This window comes from Caretta caretta, chromosome 5 (genome assembly GCF_965140235.1).
Source record: "Caretta caretta isolate rCarCar2 chromosome 5, rCarCar1.hap1, whole genome shotgun sequence".
NCBI classification, from domain to species: domain Eukaryota; kingdom Metazoa; phylum Chordata; order Testudines; family Cheloniidae; genus Caretta; species Caretta caretta.
Genome location: NC_134210.1, coordinates 135,890,722 through 135,907,703, shown reverse-complemented (window position 1 = coordinate 135,907,703; position 16,982 = coordinate 135,890,722). Strand labels below are relative to the sequence as shown.

Sequence of the window (16,982 nt, the reverse complement as noted above, 5' to 3'; positions counted from 1 at the left end):
GGCCCAGTTGACACTTGAAATAAATGAGGGTCAAAATCCAAACTGTTTGGAAGACCAGCTTCTCTGGTAGCAGTTTCATGTTCTGACAGAATGCCCCAGATAACAAATGGGAGAGGCTCGGGTTTGGCCCTGCAGAGGACAGCCTAACTTGCACCCTTTGGTTCTATAAGCTAGGACGTTCTGTTGGCACCCCAACTGGGTAGGGACATAAAACTGAGTTACAATCACAGCTATCTGCCAGAACCCAGCACCCAAAGTTTCGATCAGAACAAGTGAAGTATCAGTTAGTGATAGCAAGCTACTTACTCCCCAATATGTTTGGAAACCAAGGCAAAAGCCACATAAGCTGGGTGTTTCTAATGGGCAGGAGGAGCAGTTTGGAAAGGTTTGCTTTCAGAAGAGCATGGTTTCAAAAGTTTGCTCCTAGCCTGAGACAGGGAGGAGTGAGAGGGAGAAATAAAACACACCAGCAATTCTAGCCACTGCTTTGCTTTCCAGGATGCGGCAGAAATTACCACCCTCCTTGTGCAATAGCCATCACACCAATTCTTACCTTGGCTAATCTCTGAATCCAGGCCTGAGAGACAGACAATTAGGTCAATGGAAAGTGAGAAAGAGCAGAGCTGTGAAGTTAGAATCTAGGCCCGTTTCCCTGCACAGGGGCATTTCAGGTCCAGAGTTTTACTCAGACCCATCTATACTGAAAACCAGGCCCAAAATGGAAGGAAAAACCTTCCACTTTTTTCTTTAATTGCCAATTACTAAATATGACAAAGTAAGGCAGCTTTGCCAGCTTGATAAACTGATAGCCTCCCACACCAGCACAGGTAAATACTTCAATTTGGGGCTGGGCAGATTTTCTACATCAGTTAATCCCATACCTGTCTGTGGACAAATAGCGCTCACTGCTACAAACTGCCCATCTCCTCTCCAGGTGACTCGGGGTCGGCCATCATCAGAGGATGAAGCAGGTGGCACTTCCTGAAGTTTTACAGGAAAAACCAAAGGATCAGGTGTAAGTCTGAAATGGCTGCTGCTGGAATGGCCTTTGACTACAGAAAGCTATTGGCTGCCCCTACCCTTTGCAAGAGTCCATTATGTAGTTTATTACAACAACAAAAACAGTGTTAAAAGAATGTTAAGGTGGCAAACTTAAACACTCAACAGTTAGGAAATGCCAGTAATAAGACTGTCCATGCAACCTTAATTTGGCCCCCTTGTGCGCCTGCATTATGATACAGCCTTTAATGACAATCACATCCATTTTAGTCACAGGTCTTCTCACTTTTTCAGTGCACAGGACAGACTTTGCTCTAGGGATGAACCAGGGCTGTGTAGTAAAGGGGGCTGTTGTCTGTGGGACCCTGTCTGATGGGTTGCAGAAGTTTGAAGGTGTGCGGTGAATTAGACAGGGAACTGCAGAAAGAGAGAGGCTGGTCTTCTGGTTAGAACAGCTGAATGCCAGACTGGAGAACAGGATTCTATCCCTCCCTCTGCCATGGGGTTCTTGTGCGATGCCGGGCAAGGCACTAACAGCAACACATTCAGAGGTGATGGATCACTAACTGTGTGCTCCTTGTTTCCTGGGACCCTGAACTTGAGACCCTGGGGTCTGATCTGCAGAAGTGCTGAGCGCTCTCAGCTGCTACTCAGGTCAACGGGAGCTGTGCTGTGAACATATGAGGCACTATACAATAGCACATACGCTGAAAAATCATGCCCCAGGTGTCTCAAATTGGGCATCCAAAATTAGTGGAATCTTTTGAAAATTTTGGCTTTAATCTGTGCCTCAATTCCCAATAACACTGCACATCTCACAGGGGTGCTGTGAAGACACATTTGTTAATGTTTGGGAAGCGCTCACACTTCGCTGATGAAGTGCCAGAGAAGAGCCCATGAGGAAATTCAGAATTCTATCTTCATAGCAGAGTTCAAACAGTGTGAAAAATAATAAGGCATGGGGGACACACTGAATTATGTGGCTAAAATAAAATATTGACTAACTCTCATTAGGTCACCAGTGTCCACCCTGTACGCTGAACAAGGGGTCCTATGGAAAAAAACTGTCCGTGATCATAACGTAAAAAGAAAAGGAGTACTTGTGGCACCTTAGAGACTAACCATAAGCTTTCGTGAGCTACAGCTCACTTCATCGGATGCATCCGATGAAGTGAGCTGTAGCTCACGAAAGCTTATGGTTAGTCTCTAAGGTGCCACAAGTCCTCCTTTTCTTTTTGCGAATACAGACTAACATGGCTGCTACTCTGAAACCTATCATAATGTAGACACACAAGGGAGCAGAGTTAAGGCTGTACAAGTATCCTTCATTCTGGCTTTTCATAACTATTGAGTGCTCGACTTTGCCATCGTAGTGTTTCTTTAACTTAATTTTGTTTGTGTTATTTCCTAGGATTTAAAAAAGTAAACGGCAAAAAAAGATTCCACCATGTGACATCTCTCTGAATTTGACACCCATCCAGGCCATCAGCAGGGCTGGAACCATAGACCCAAAGCATAGACCTCTGCCACGTAAGCTGAGTAACTGTTAGCAGTAGAGTAGAATCTCAGAGTTATGAACACCAGAGTTACCAACTGATCAGCCAACCACACACCTCATTTGGAACCAGAATTAAGTAATCAGACAGCAGCAGAGACACACATACACAGAGCAAATACAGTACAGTACCGTGTTAAATAAACTATTAAAAAAATAAAGGGAAAGCAGCATTTTTCTTCTGCATAGTAAACTTTCAAAGCTGTATTAAGTTAATGTTCAGTGGTAAACTGTAGAAAGAACAACCATAACCTTCTGTTCAGAGTTACGAACATTCCAGAGTTACAACCAACCTCCATTCCTGAGGTGTTCGTAACTCTGAGCTTCTACTGTAGTAGGTTGTCATCTGCCACTGGGACCAGCCACTAGAGGGGGATGAGACACTTTGCCAATGGGTTTCACAGATATTTTCTGACAGCTGAGGAATGATGAGTCTCAGAGACCCTGGGCTTCATTCCGGGCTCAGGAGGGGAGCATGCTCTAGTGGGCAAAGACCTTTCTGCCCATTTCCCCCAAAGCCTGACCCCCTTCCTGCCCTGTACTCTCCAATCTGTCTCCTAGTCCCAATGCCAGTCTCCACTGCTCCCCACGTTCCACATTCCAGGCCCAGTCTCCTTGCCCAACCAGTCCTCACTTCCCCCTGGGGGCACCCCAAACCAGTCACAGACTTCCTTTCATGCTAGCTCCAGTCTATTCCCCCAGGCACCTTGTCTCAGTCTCCTTGCCCAACCAGTTTAAGGCATTCCCAACTCCTTGTCCTATGTCAGACTTCCCCACCTCCCCATCCTCGCATTGGCTTCTTGTCCCAATCTACTCCCTCCCGACCCAGCTCTTGATCCTCTGTGCTCAAGTCAGGTTGCTTCCTCCTCCACACGCCCTGGGCCCCAGCAAAGGGTCACTGTGTGCACAGGACACAATATCCCCATAAGCACTATAAGGTGTGTAGAAAGCTGGCTAGATTGTCGGGCTCAACGGGTAGTGATCAATGGCTCCATGTCTAGTTGGTATCAAGTGGAGTGCCCCAAGGGTCGGTCCTGGGGCCGGTTTTGTTCAATATCTTCATAAATGATCTGGAGGATGGTGTGGATTGCACTCTCAGCAAATTTGCGGATGATACTAAACTGGGAGGAGTGGTAGATACGCTGGAGGGGAGGGATAGGATACAGAAGGACCTAGACAAATTGGAGGATTGGGCCAAAAGAAATCTGATGAGGTTCAATAAGGATAAGTGCAGGGTCCTGCACTTAGGACGGAAGAACCCAATGCACAGCTACAGACTAGGGACCGAATGGCTAGGCAGCAGTTCTGCGGAAAAGGACCTAGGGGTGACAGTGGACGAGAAGCTGGATATGAGTCAGCAGTGTGCCCTTGTTGCCAAGAAGGCCAATGGCATTTTGGGATGTATAAGTAGGGGCATAGCGAGCAGATCGAGGGACGTGATCGTCCCCCTCTATTCGACATTGGTGAGGCCTCATCTGGAGTACTGTGTCCAGTTTTGGGCCCCACACTACAAGAAGGATGTGGATAAATTGGAGAGAGTCCAGCGAAGGGCAACAAAAATGATTAGGGGTCTAGAACACATGACTTATGAGGAGAGGCTGAGGGAGCTGGGATTGTTTAGCCTGCAGAAGAGAAGAATGAGGGGGGATTTGATAGCTGCTTTCAACTACCTGAAAGGGGGTTCCAAAGAGGATGGCTCTAGACTGTTCTCAATGGTAGCAGAGGACAGAACGAGGAGTAATGGTCTCAAGCTGCAGTGGGGGAGGTTTAGATTGGATATTAGGAAAAACTTTTTCACTATGAGGGTGGTGAAACACTGGAATGCGTTACCTAGGGAGGTGGTAGAATCTCCTTCCTTAGAGGTTTTCAAGGTCAGGCTTGACAAAGCCCTGGCTGGGATGATTTAACTGGGAATTGGTCCTGCTTCGAGCAGGGGGTTGGACTAGATGACCTTCTGGGGTCCCTTCCAACCCTGATATTCTATGATTCTATGATCCCTGCTCTCAGCTCTGGTGCCCGGTGCCACAAAAGCCCCATGCAGCCAGGGACAGCAATTGTAGGGAAAGTCCTGCTCAGCCCCTGAAGCCTGGGATGGTGTATGTGCAGTCCAGTTGCCATGTAGGAGCTATGAGGGGACAGAGAATGCTCAGTGCAAACAGGATCTTCAGAGAATTTAGCTGCTGCACTTTAACAAGTATGAAATAAGACTTCCTGAAGGCTTATAACTTGACCAATTTTGGTGAATTTTTATGGAAACAGCAAAAAGCACATCCCTGACACAAAGGCCTTGCCATATTTTCAAAGTCTATGCCCCAAAGTTTGGGGATGCTATCGTTTGCCAATGAAACAGCAGTAAGTACTTTTTAAAAACTTGGGTAAAACAAAATATTCCTCTCCAATCTCATTCTCAGAAAAACAGTTGAACCATTTTAGGTGAAACTTTAAAAAAAAAATCCTGTGACAGACATCTGGTGTGAAAGTTTCAATGCGAACAGTTAAAGTTTGGCAAAGATGCAAGCAACTGAAAACAGGGTCTTATAACAGGAAGCACTGGGCAAATTGCACTCCAGGCAGCACCACCTGCGTTGCCTGTTGTGTTTGAAAACCACTCTGAACCCGTCAGGTGCTGAGTGAGCAGTACAGCCATTCAACCCCGCATTACTGAAGTAGAGAGGGGGGGAAGTATTTGACTTAAATCAAGTGAACAGTGAACAAATTAGGTGATAAATAGGGACATAATGTCAGGGAAGAAGCAGGAGAGTGTGAGCGTCATTTCTCTGCATAGCATGGAGGGAAAGACAATAGCTCTCTCTGTATAGCTGTCCCATCTGGGCAGCATGGAGACCTCATATGTCAGTGCAGTACCGTTTGCTTGCGATGAGCTGCCTGTTTGCCCTCTGATCCATGGAACTGTGTCTCCTTTTTACCCCAACCAACAGTGATGAACTTTCCTACAGGAGAGAGAATTGCAATATCTGAAGACTTACAAAATGGTACCATGCAGTTTGACAGACAAATAGAACCTCAAGGCAGCATCACCTTCCTAGCCTATTGTGCAGGACAAGCTGTTAGAGCTATTCTATGGGATGCATTTCCTAGAGATACATGTGGCTAACAGCACTGCAGCAGCTGGGTAACTTTCCAGCAGGTTTGACACATTTAGCGCCTTTGCTGCCAAGAAAATATTGACACTCAGCTGCAATTTACTAACCTGACAGTAGTATCCTGCTGCCTCCTGGGCAGAGTTCATGCTGTTCGTTCATTTCATTCATTATTATGAGAGAACAATGAAATACTTTTGTGTCTGTATTCACTGCAACAACTCACCTTCCCCAAAGTCATCCTGGTGGATCTCCCTTTCAGTAATTGGTTCAAAGTCCTTTGTCATCATAATAAGAGTTTGCTGACCTGCATTGTAAACATACGAGCCAGGATTAAAAATTACATGTGTGGTATTCTCCAGTGCAAGAGAGAAGGTTGAATTCAGTTTCCCTGTTTGTCACATAGCAAAAGCAGAGGAAAAAAAATCACTCCCAATAATAGGAAAATATGATTGTAAAGCCACAAAAATTGGCAGGGAGACTCAGAGGCAAGCAGTTCTTGAACACTACCTTGAATTCAGCTTTGAAACTGAGTAGGTTTTAAGTTGACAGTGATTCCTATAAGTAGAAAAGGTCTTAAAGCAAAACCACAAATTCAATGCAGTAACATCCAAAAATCTAGTGAAAAACACAGCATATGTATTGAATTTCTTACCTCTACAATTACAATTGTAAAATCTCAGTGTTATTTCACCTCCACACGAAGTCATGGTTATCTTTTTAATGAGTCCTATTGCGACGCTCTGTACCTCGGGGGAACACCATACACCCCCGCATGTTCATCTTTATAAAATGATTGCGTGGTATCCAATGCAAAGTTTGTCACGTTGGGTGTCTTCAGAAGGCTGATCATGCACTGAGCATGGTTGTAACAGTAATGTTATAATAAGATTACAGGTTATAATTTCATGTATATAGTTACGAGGCTGAATATGTATCCTCATGGCTTAAAGCAAGCCCATGAAAAAACTCTGCCTCTCTGTTCTTGGAGTTCACACCTCGTCAGGGCATGGATGGGATAAACCCAGCCCAGCCTCACAGGAACAATGGATACTGGCTTAGGCAGCAACAAAACAATCTATTAAACCCTAGAGAAAGTCATCCCCTTCCTTTGGGCAGTTTGGGACTGTGATGGGGTAATGCCCACCTGACTCTGAGGAGGGCGGGGGGTGGGGGAGAAGAGAGGGAGAAGAGCCAAGAGGAAAGAAAGGACATGATAAAAGGGAGAGACTCTCTCTCTTCCATCTACAGCAAGTTAAAGAAGTATGGGCTGGATGAATGGACTATAAAGGTGGATAGAAAGTTGGCTAGATTGTCGGGCTCAACGGGTAGTGATCAATGGCTCCACCTCTAGTTGGCAGCCGGTATCAAGTGGAGTGCCCCAAGGGTCGGTCCTGGGGCCGGTTTTGTTCAGTATCTTCATAAATGATCTGGAGGATGGCGTGGATTGCACCCTCAGCAAGTTTGCAGATGACACTAAACTGGGAGGAGAGGTAGATATGCTGGAGGGTAGGGATAAGATACAGAGGGCCCTAGACAAATTAGAGGATTGGGCCAAAAGAAATCTGATGGGGTTCAACAAGGACAAGTGCAGGGTCCTGCACTTAGGAAGGAAGAATCCCATGCACCGCTACAGACTAGGGACCGAATGGCTAGGCAGCAGTTCTGCAGAAAAGGACCTAGGGGTTACAGTGGAGGAGAAGCTGGATATGAGTCAACAGATTGCCCTTGTTGCCAAGAAGGCCAATGGCACTTTGGGATGTATAAGTAGGGGCATTGCCAGCAGACCGAGGGATGTGATCTTTCCCCTCTATTTGACATTGATGAGGCCTCATCTGGAGTACTGTGTCCAGTTTTGGGCCCCACACTACAAGGAGGATGTGGAAAAATTGGAAAGCGTACAGTGGAGGGCAACAAAAATGATTAGGGGACTGGAACACATGACTTATGAGGAGAGGCTGAGGGAACTGGGATTGTTTAGTCTGCAGAAGAGAAGAATGAGAGGGGATTTGATAGCTGCTTTCAGCTGCCTGAAAGGGGGTTCCAAAGAGGATGGATCTAGACTGTTCTCAGTGGTAGAAGAGGACAGAACAAGGAGTAATGGTCTCAAGTTGCAGTGAAGGAGGTTTACGTTGGATATTAGGAAAAACTTTTTCACTAAGAGGGTGGTGAAGCACTGGAATGCGTTACCTACGGAGGTGGTGGAATCTCCTTCCTTCGAGGTTTTTAAGGTCAGGCTTGACAAAGCCCTGGCTGGGATGATTTAGTTGGGGTTGGTCCTGCTTTGAGCAGGGGGTTGGACTAAATGACCTCCTGAGGTCCCTTCTAACATTGATATTCTATGATTCTAAGTGACAGAAAAGGAAAGAAACCTGGGTGTGTTGGTCGATAACAGGATGACAATGTAATGCAGTTACGAAAGAGGCAAATATGATGCTATGATGCATCAAGCAGGACATATTCGAGAGAGAGAGAGAGAAGTAGTAATGCCATTTTACAAGGCACTGGTAAGACCTCATCTGGAGCCCGTACAATTCTGATCACCCACGTTCAAGAGAGATGAATTCAAACCGGAACTGGTGCAGATAAGTGATCGGGGGAATGGAGGGCCTATCATATGAGGGGAGACTGGAAGAGTTAGGCTTGCTAAGCCCAGCAAAACAAAGGTCGAGAGGGGATGTGACTGCTCTCTATAAATACATCGGGGGGGGGGGGCAACAGGGAGGGAGAAGAGCTATCGAAGATAAAGGACAATATTGGCATAAGACCAAAAAGATATTAACTGGCCATGAACAAATTCAGACTGGAAATTTGAAGGTTTCTAACCATTAGAGGGGTGAGGTTCTGGAAGTCTCCCAGTAGGAGCTGTGCAGGCAAACAACTTAATTTTGAGAGAAAGCTGGACATGTACAAGAGGAATTGCATAGCAGGGCCTGGTAGCTCTTAGAGTCCCTCCTGATCCATGTCAGATAGTCATAAAAATCTCATGCTTCAGGTCTTCAGCTGGTCACCCACAGGGTCAGAAAAGGATATTCTCTCTCCCCCTCCCCCCCACCAAGTATTCTGGGGTTTTTTCATCTCCTTCCTCTGAAGCACCAGAGATGGCCACGGCTGGAGACAGGACATTGGCTGGTACGGGCTGATGCTTTGAGGCGGCACTAAAGTCTCTTTCTCAGGTGGCTGGTTCTTGCTCACATGCTCAGGGTCTAACAGGCCATATGTGAGGTCAAGAAAAATTTCCCCCCCAGGTCAGATAGGCAGCAACCTTGGGATTTTTTGCCTTCGTCTGCAGCCTGGGATGCGGGTCACTTGCCAGGGTTATCTTGGTGTATGTCACTTAATCAATTCCCTGCCATTCCAGGGACCTTGGGCACCTCAGGCCCTCCAGTTCTGTCTTTGGAACACAATAGTTTAGACTAGGGCTTTGATTAATCGCAGTTACCTCATGCAATTAACTAAAAAAAAATTAATCACAGTTTTAATTGCACTGTTAAACAATAAAACACCAACTGAAATTTTTTAAATATTTTGGATGTTTTTCTACATTTTCATATATATTGTATTCTGTGTTGTAATTGTAATCAAAGTGTATATTTTTATTACAAATATTTGCACTGTAAAAATAAGCAAATAGTATTTTTCAATTCACCTCATACAAGTACTGTAGTGCAAACTCTTTATTGTGAAAGTGCAACTTACAAATGTAGAATTTTTTGTTACATAACTGCACCCAAAACCAAAACAATGTAAAACTTCAGTGCCTACAAGTCCACTCAGTCCTACTTCTTGTTCAGCCAATCGCTAAGACAAACAAGTTTGTTTACATTTACAGGAGACAATGCTGCCCTCTTGTTAAGGCTTGGCTACACTTGCGAGTTACAGCGCATTAAAGGAGCCCCAGGCGCACTAGCTCACTACCCGTCCACGCTGGCAAGGTATGCAGAGCACTCTGACTCTGCAGCCACAGCACTGCTGGTACTCCACCTCGGCGAGTGGAATAACATTTCCTGCGCCCCTGCTGGAGCACTGCAGCGCCAGTGTGAACGAGCTGTTGCTTTACTGCGCTCTGATCAGCCTCCAGAAATGTCCCATAATCCCCTTAAGTCAAGCGGCCACTCTTCTCATTGTTGCGTGAAATCGGATGCAGGAATGAGGAAATGCCCTTTTAAAGCTCCCTTTCGGAGAAGCTGGCTGCTTATCAGCTCCGAGAAAACGCAAACGTTTACTGATTGCTTTGAGTGAGTGAGGGGGTCTGAACTTACAAGACAGCACGCTGACACTCAGCACCCCAAAAACCCACTCTCCCCCCCACATACACACAACACACTCCCGTCACACTCCACTCCACCCCACCCCCATTCGAAAAGCACGTCGCAGTCACTTGCATGCTGGGATAGCTGCCCATAATGCACTGCTCCCAATGCTGCAAATGTGGCCACGCCAGTGTGCTGTCAGCATGGACAGACGGCAGCGCTTTCCCTACTGCGCTCGCTGAAGGCGGGTTTAACTCCCAGTGCTCTACATCTGCAGGTTTAGCCATGCCCTTATTTACAATGTCACCAGGAAGTGAGAACAGGCATTTGCATGGCACTTTTGTAGCCAGCACTGCAAGGTATTTACATGCCAGATATGCTAAACATTCGTATGCCCCTTCATGCTTTGGTCATCATTCCAGAGGACAAGCTTCCATGCTGATGACGCTCATTAAAAAAATAATATGTTAATTAAATTTCTGACTGAACTCCTTGGGGAAGAACTGTATGTTCCTGGCTGTTTAACCCACCTTCTGCCATATATTTCATGATATAGCAGTCTTGGATGATGACCCAGCACATGTTGTTCATTTTAAGAACACTTTCACTGCAGATTTCACAAAACACAAAGAAGGTACCAATGTGATATTTCTAAAGATAGCTACAGCACTCGATCCAAGGTTTAAGAATCAGAAGTGCTTTCCAAAATCTGAGAGAGATGAGGTGTGGAGCGTGCTTTCAGAATTCTTAAAAGAGCAACTCTCACATGCGGAAACTACAGAACCCGAACCACCAAAAGAGAAAATTAATCTTCTTCTAGTGGCATCTGACTCAGATAATGAAAATGAACATGCATCGGACCACACTGCTTGGGACTGTTATCGAGAACAGCCCATCATCAGTATGGAATGGCAGTTGAAACATTAAGGGGTATATGAATCTTTAGCGCAGCTAACACATAAATATCTTGCGACACCAGCTACAACAGTGCCATGAGAACGCCTGTTCTCACTTTCAGGTGACATTGTGAACAAGAAGTGGGCAGCATTATCTCCTGCAAATGTAAACAAACTTGTTTGTCTCAGCGACTGGGTGAACAAGAAGGAGGACTGAGTGGACTTGCAGGCTCTAAAATTTTACCTTGTTTTTTTTTGAATGCAGGTTTTTTTTGTACATAATTCTACATTTGTAAGTTCAATTTTCATAATAAAGAGATTGCACTACAGTACTTAGGTGAATTGAAAAATACGATTTGTTTTTTTACAGTACAAATACTTGCAATAAAAATAAATATGAAGTGAGCACTGTGCACTTTGTATTCTGTGTTGTAATTGAAATTAATATATTTGAAAATGTAGAAAACATCCAAAACTATTTAAATATTATTCTATTATTGTTTAACAATGCACTGCTGGATGTTTTTTAATCGCACGATTAATCGCGATTAATGTTTTTAATCGCTTGACAGCCCTAGTTTAGACCAATATATTACAACCCTCAGGAGACTAATTTCATTTGTCGGGTTTTGCTGGGTGATGTTAATGGCTTGTGCTATATAGGAGGTCAGACTAGATCACCGGGTGATCCCTTCTGGGCTTCAGCTTTATGACTATCTTTTGCTGTTGCCTCTAATAGAAAGGATGAGAAGCCATTTCTCCTATGAAGGCTGTCGCAAGGAATTTAACACACCTATCCCAGCTTTTCTGGATCCAACACCAGATTTTACTTCCTTGACAGAGATCTGTAAAGCTGCTGAAATCAGAACGTATGTGTGTCATAATTGTTCAGGGCCAGGTAACTGGATTACGCAAGCATAGTTCAGGGTGAGCAAAGGGGCAGAATTTGGCCCTATGAAAAATTATGAAAGGCTATACTAAACTATCTTGTATTTGCTCAACAGAGTTTACAAACAGACGATCATCTGTACCTGTAACCAGCAGGACAAGCTCCTGGTCAGGACTCCAGCTCATGGTGGTCAGACCAGTGTCCACACTCCCAACACATTCGAGCTGTAAGAGAGCAATGAGCAGCGTGAGGTATTCGTGTATGTATGGGTGATACATATGCAACAGCAAGAAAGGAACGTCTCTCCAATGTATTGTTCTGATTTACAAGGAGCTCGGGGAGATGACAATTGCACTAGCTGTGGCTGCTCATGATTGCCAGAGCTGTGCTCTGGTAACAGGCCCAATCCGTTTTGGTGAAGAGAAGGGAAACTCCAGATACCTGCAAAATGACTCAGTCTTACACACAAGGAGTCTCAGTACACACACAGTGAATTTCAAGACACCAAAATATATTCCAAGCAAAAACAGTAAGCATTAAAACAACGTTAAGGCTGAGACATCAATCTGTAAAGCCAAGACATACAAGATCAGAAGCTAAACCTTAACTCTGACCCTAGTGCTCATGCCAGAAAATATCATCTCTAGCGCATTAGACAAGTTGTTAATAGATATTATAGGACATGATCTTGCATACACTAAAATGACAATACTTTACACAGTCTTCAGAATACGCTTTTTTTTTTATTAAAGTCTGAGTGACATTTGCAAAATATGCCACATGTGAACAAAGTTGGCTGAAATGGAAATAGCAGCTATCCAAGTTTCAGCACAGACTGGCTGTCAGGGTGTCACCTAACCCTGGAGCTTGCCCTGCCTATTCTAGCCCTCCCCTTGCTGCTACTTCCTTTGCAGCTGCACCAGTTGGAGTACAATAGCAGATCTTCAGGAAGCGTCATTATAGATAGGACGCTAGTGAGTTTAAGCAACTTGCCCAAGATCGCACACAAATCCATAGCAGAGCATGGACTAGAACCCCACCCCAAACAAAGTCTGACGTCCCAGTCCACTGCGCTATTCCCTGGGCTAAACGGTTCTGGTTTCTCATTAATGTTGCCTGGCAGTTACGTTTTATGACCTTTAATCATGGAACGTAAACGTTTTAGTCTTTAAATGAGATCTATACATAAGAAACATGATTCTAATATACATTAGTTTTCTCTGAAGATGTTCTGCACTAACTGATAAATATGTTAGGTTTATAATTCAGCTTTGTTTTTAAATAACATTTTGCTCGGAGGTTAACAAATTAACCGATTTCAGTAGGACTCCCGGTGCAGGCATTGGGGTAGGGGCATAGTTCCCAATGCTTCATTACTTTTCATTGTCAAGGAATTAACTGGATGACCAACACTTCCAAGTTATATAAATTCTGCCCTCAGTTACACCCAAGAAACCCCAGAGAAGTCAGTAAGGCTACCTGGGTAAGAATGGAGGCAGCCTATGACTTCTCCTTTTACCTTCCAGCTTACCTGCTTTGTACTGAGGTTGCACAGTATAACATCTCCAGCTGCCGTAGCAACACACACACACTCCTGATCTGGCAGATCTTCAATGCCCACAATGTGGCCACTTCCATCTTCTGGCAGAAAACCATCCACAGTCAAGGAAATTTCATTCGTCACCTAGACGGAGAGAACAGACAATCAGAAAATGACACGTTACTTTGTTTAGATTTATACAAATCCTGGAGGGGGAGCGGGGGGGGTAACTATCTATACACTCTAGGCACCCAACATCTCCAAGAAATACAGCACAAATATTACCTCACATGCAGCAGTAAGATTTAATAGAACTCACCACCACTGAGCCAGGCAACTCAGACATCAGACAGGGAAATACCTGACTTTATTCTCAGTTACACTGGAATATTTCATTGCTTTTCAAACTGATTATTTAGGTGAAAGATCAATCAACAAATGGCAATGTTCCTTCACAGAACGTGTCCCATTAAGTATCATTTTATGGCCCCTATGCCCCCCATATCAAATGGACTATAAGAAGGTGCAAGTTCCTGCTGAATTTGCTCCAATGTTTCTGAAGGATCACATAGACAGCAGAAGGATAGCATCACCTTAAATACACATGACTGAAATGTTTTCACATGCTGGTTTTACAGACTACACATCAGAATACTATAGCTCGAAGATTAGAGAAAAGCCTCCTCTCCTCTTCCTTAGCGTCTTTACTAGGTACACTGGAGAGCACATTTTTAGCACCAGTTGCACTTGTACAGCGGAAATAGTCAATCAGCTTCCCTGACCTGTGCGGGCCTTTCACACAGCAAATGAGGAGAGAAAAGCAATGATAAATCCTAAAACGGTGACTGTAAAACCATGCATACTGGCAGGTGATGTGTGTGTGCGCGCGCATGTCAGAGCAGGGCGAGCATATTTAATGACTTAACTTGATTTTTGTCACTCACTAGATTTCAGGTTGACGGTGTCACTAGAATCGCATGGAGATTCTATAGAAGTGTCCTTCCTCATCACCTGACACCAGGGAAGTATGAGAACTCTTCCATCAACAGAGTTACAGAATAGAGTACGGGGGAAGCAAGCTAGCTGCAGGGCAGTAGCAAAGCATACTCTTAAGCAAAATGGGAGGGGTCGAGCTTTCAGAGTATTCAGTCACTTGGTCAAAAGCTGCAGCCTGGGACTGCAGCAGACAGAGTGCACTCAGCAAGGGAGAGAAGTGCCTCATGCTGCTCTGCAGCATGCCTCCCAGAGAAATCTGTGCAGTACGAACAGATTCCAGGGACAACGGGGCCCAGACCCTCCCGGAGGAAGCACTGCCACAAAGCAAGGGCTCGTAAGGAAGACAGAAAAACTTCTCTTCCCTTGTGTTCTGAGTGGAACTGAAATTTACACCATATTCGGGTTACATCTTCATCTGCAAGACAACTTCTGTACCTTTTCAAGTCCTACCTACGAGTTCACGGCTGCTGTAGTAGCGGGACGAGCACGCAACACTGCTTGTACAAGTTTTGCAAAACATTGGCCAAATGCGTCTTGGGGTAACACGACCCACGACGATGCAGTTACAATTTCCTTCCTGCTGTAGCACTGATCTTAAAAGCAGGGTGGATAAAAATCTATGATTTTTTTAAAAAACAAAATTAAAAAAATCTGATTTTTTTGATAAAATGCTTTTGGAGGAAAAAACCTACCCAAAGATAGTTTTAATTAAGATACATTATAGCTCAAAGATATCTCATCATGAAATAGGGATTATAAATTCTTATTCTACAGTAAGAGATAATATATTCATGTAATGTTTAAGAAAAGTTTTGTAAATAAATTCCAACAGTTCATGGATTAGGGACCCAATCTTATGGGGTTCAAGGGGCTTCTGTATAGATTTAGGTTAATCTTTCTATCTACCCAATGGGACCCAGTGCTCAGTCTAGAAGATACCATCAGAGATGCTTAGTTTTGCAGTTCTCAAACTGTGGATTTGTGTCTCCAGAGATAACAAGCTTGTTAAACAGCAAAAATGTTTTTAAATAAATCAATCAATAATATATAGAGGTTAGAAATAACAGACCTCAACCCTATTGTCCCTCTGCAAATTTGTGTACACAGAGTCAATCCCTTACCTCTCTCTGAAAGTGCAGTTTCAAAAAGTTCAATGAATAGAAGATCGTTGGGGGCAGAATAGATCTGGACAAGGAGAAGAAGTCTGGAGATAAATGTGAGAAGGGAGGGACGGGCAGTAGAAACAAAAGTGAAACTGTTTGAGCAGCATATTCCAGAAGCCTTGAGGTCTTTGTGAGTGTAGCCTTCATTGATTTGAGATCTACCATACCATTCTCTCACTAGAAGGGAAAACCTATAATGTCAGCTGGCCATAAAAGAGACCCAGTTTCGGAATATTTTAATGAAGTTCCTCTACCTGTCCATAAGACTGGTATGTGTGCAAAATGCAAACAGTGCAACAAAGAAATGCAAGGCCTGGTTGCCCGAATAAAACAACATCATGAGACGTGTTCCTTCCGTTCTGGTATGAAACTGCAGAAAAACCTGAGAGTCTCTGGATTAAGTTTAGAAGTATGAGCAACAAGGGCGATGTCGTGGTGGGAGTCTGCTATACACCACCAGACCAGGGGGATGAGGTAGCCAAGGTTTTCTTCCGGCAACTAACAGAAGTTACTAGATTGCAGGCCCTGGTTCTCATGGGAGACTTCAATCACCCTGGTATCTGCTGGGAGAGCAATACAGCAGTACACAGACAATCCAGGAAGTTTTTGGAAAGTATAGGGGACAATTTCCCGGTGCAAGTGCTGAAGAAACCAACTAGGGGCAGAGCTCTTCTTGACCTGCTGCTCACATACCGGGAAGAATTAGTAGGGGAAACAAAACTGGATGGGAACCTGGGAGGCAGTGACCCTGAGATGGTTGAGTTCAGGATCCTAACATAAGGAAGGAAGGAGAGCAGCAGAATATGGACCCTGGACTTCAGAAAAGCAGATTTTGACTCCCTCAGGTAACTGATGGGCAGGATCCCCTGGGAGAACAACATGAGGGGGAAAGGAATCCAGGAGAGCTGGCTGTATTTTAAACAATCCTTATTGAGAGTGCAGGAACAAACCATCCCGATGTGTAGAAAGAATAGTAAATGTGGCAGGCGACCAGCTTGGCTTAACAGTGAAATCCTTGCTGATCTTAAACCCAAAAAAGAAACTTACAAGAAGGGGAAGATTGGACAGATGACCAGGGAGGAGTATAAAAATATTTCTCAGGCATGCAGGAGCAAAATCAGGAAGGCCAAATCACACTTGGAGTTGCAGCTAGCAAGGGATATGAAAGGTAACAAGAAGGGTTTCTTCAGGTACGTTAGCAACAAGGTGGTGGTCAAGGAAAGCGTGGGCCCCTTACTGAATGAGGGAGGCAACCTATTGTCAGAGAATGTGGAAAAAGCTAATGTACGCCATGCTTTTTTTTGCCTGTCTTCACAAACAAGGTCAGCTCCCAGACTGCTGCACTGGACAGCACAGCATGGGGAGGAGGTAACCAGCCCTCTGTGGAGAAAGAAGTGGTTCAGGACCATTTAGAAAAGCTGGACAAGCACAAGTCCATAGGGCCAGATGCGCTGCATCCGAGAGTGCTAAAGGAGTTGGCGGATGTGATTGCAGAGCCATTGGCCATTATCTTGGAAAACTCATAACCATCAGGGGAGGTCCCAGATGACTGGAAAAAAGGCTAATGTAGTGCCCATCTTTAAAAAAGGG

The 16,982-nt window shown here is 44.6% G+C and overlaps 1 protein-coding gene across 2 annotated transcripts in view; it reads right to left on the bottom strand.

Moving 5' to 3' along the window:
* The window catches only part of ELP1 (elongator acetyltransferase complex subunit 1), a 115,746-nt gene that overhangs the window by 92,921 nt on the left and 5,843 nt on the right, over window positions 1-16,982 (bottom strand). For both annotated transcript variants that reach the window (XM_048849682.2, XM_048849679.2), the window contains exons 3-7: window positions 13,225-13,377; window positions 11,836-11,917; window positions 5,882-5,962; window positions 5,420-5,505; window positions 882-981 (exon numbers count right to left, since the gene is read on the bottom strand). In XM_048849682.2, coding sequence (XP_048705639.2) covers window positions 882-981; window positions 5,420-5,505; window positions 5,882-5,962; window positions 11,836-11,917; window positions 13,225-13,377 — 502 coding nt within the window. The remainder of the gene's footprint in view (window positions 1-881; window positions 982-5,419; window positions 5,506-5,881; window positions 5,963-11,835; window positions 11,918-13,224; window positions 13,378-16,982) is intronic.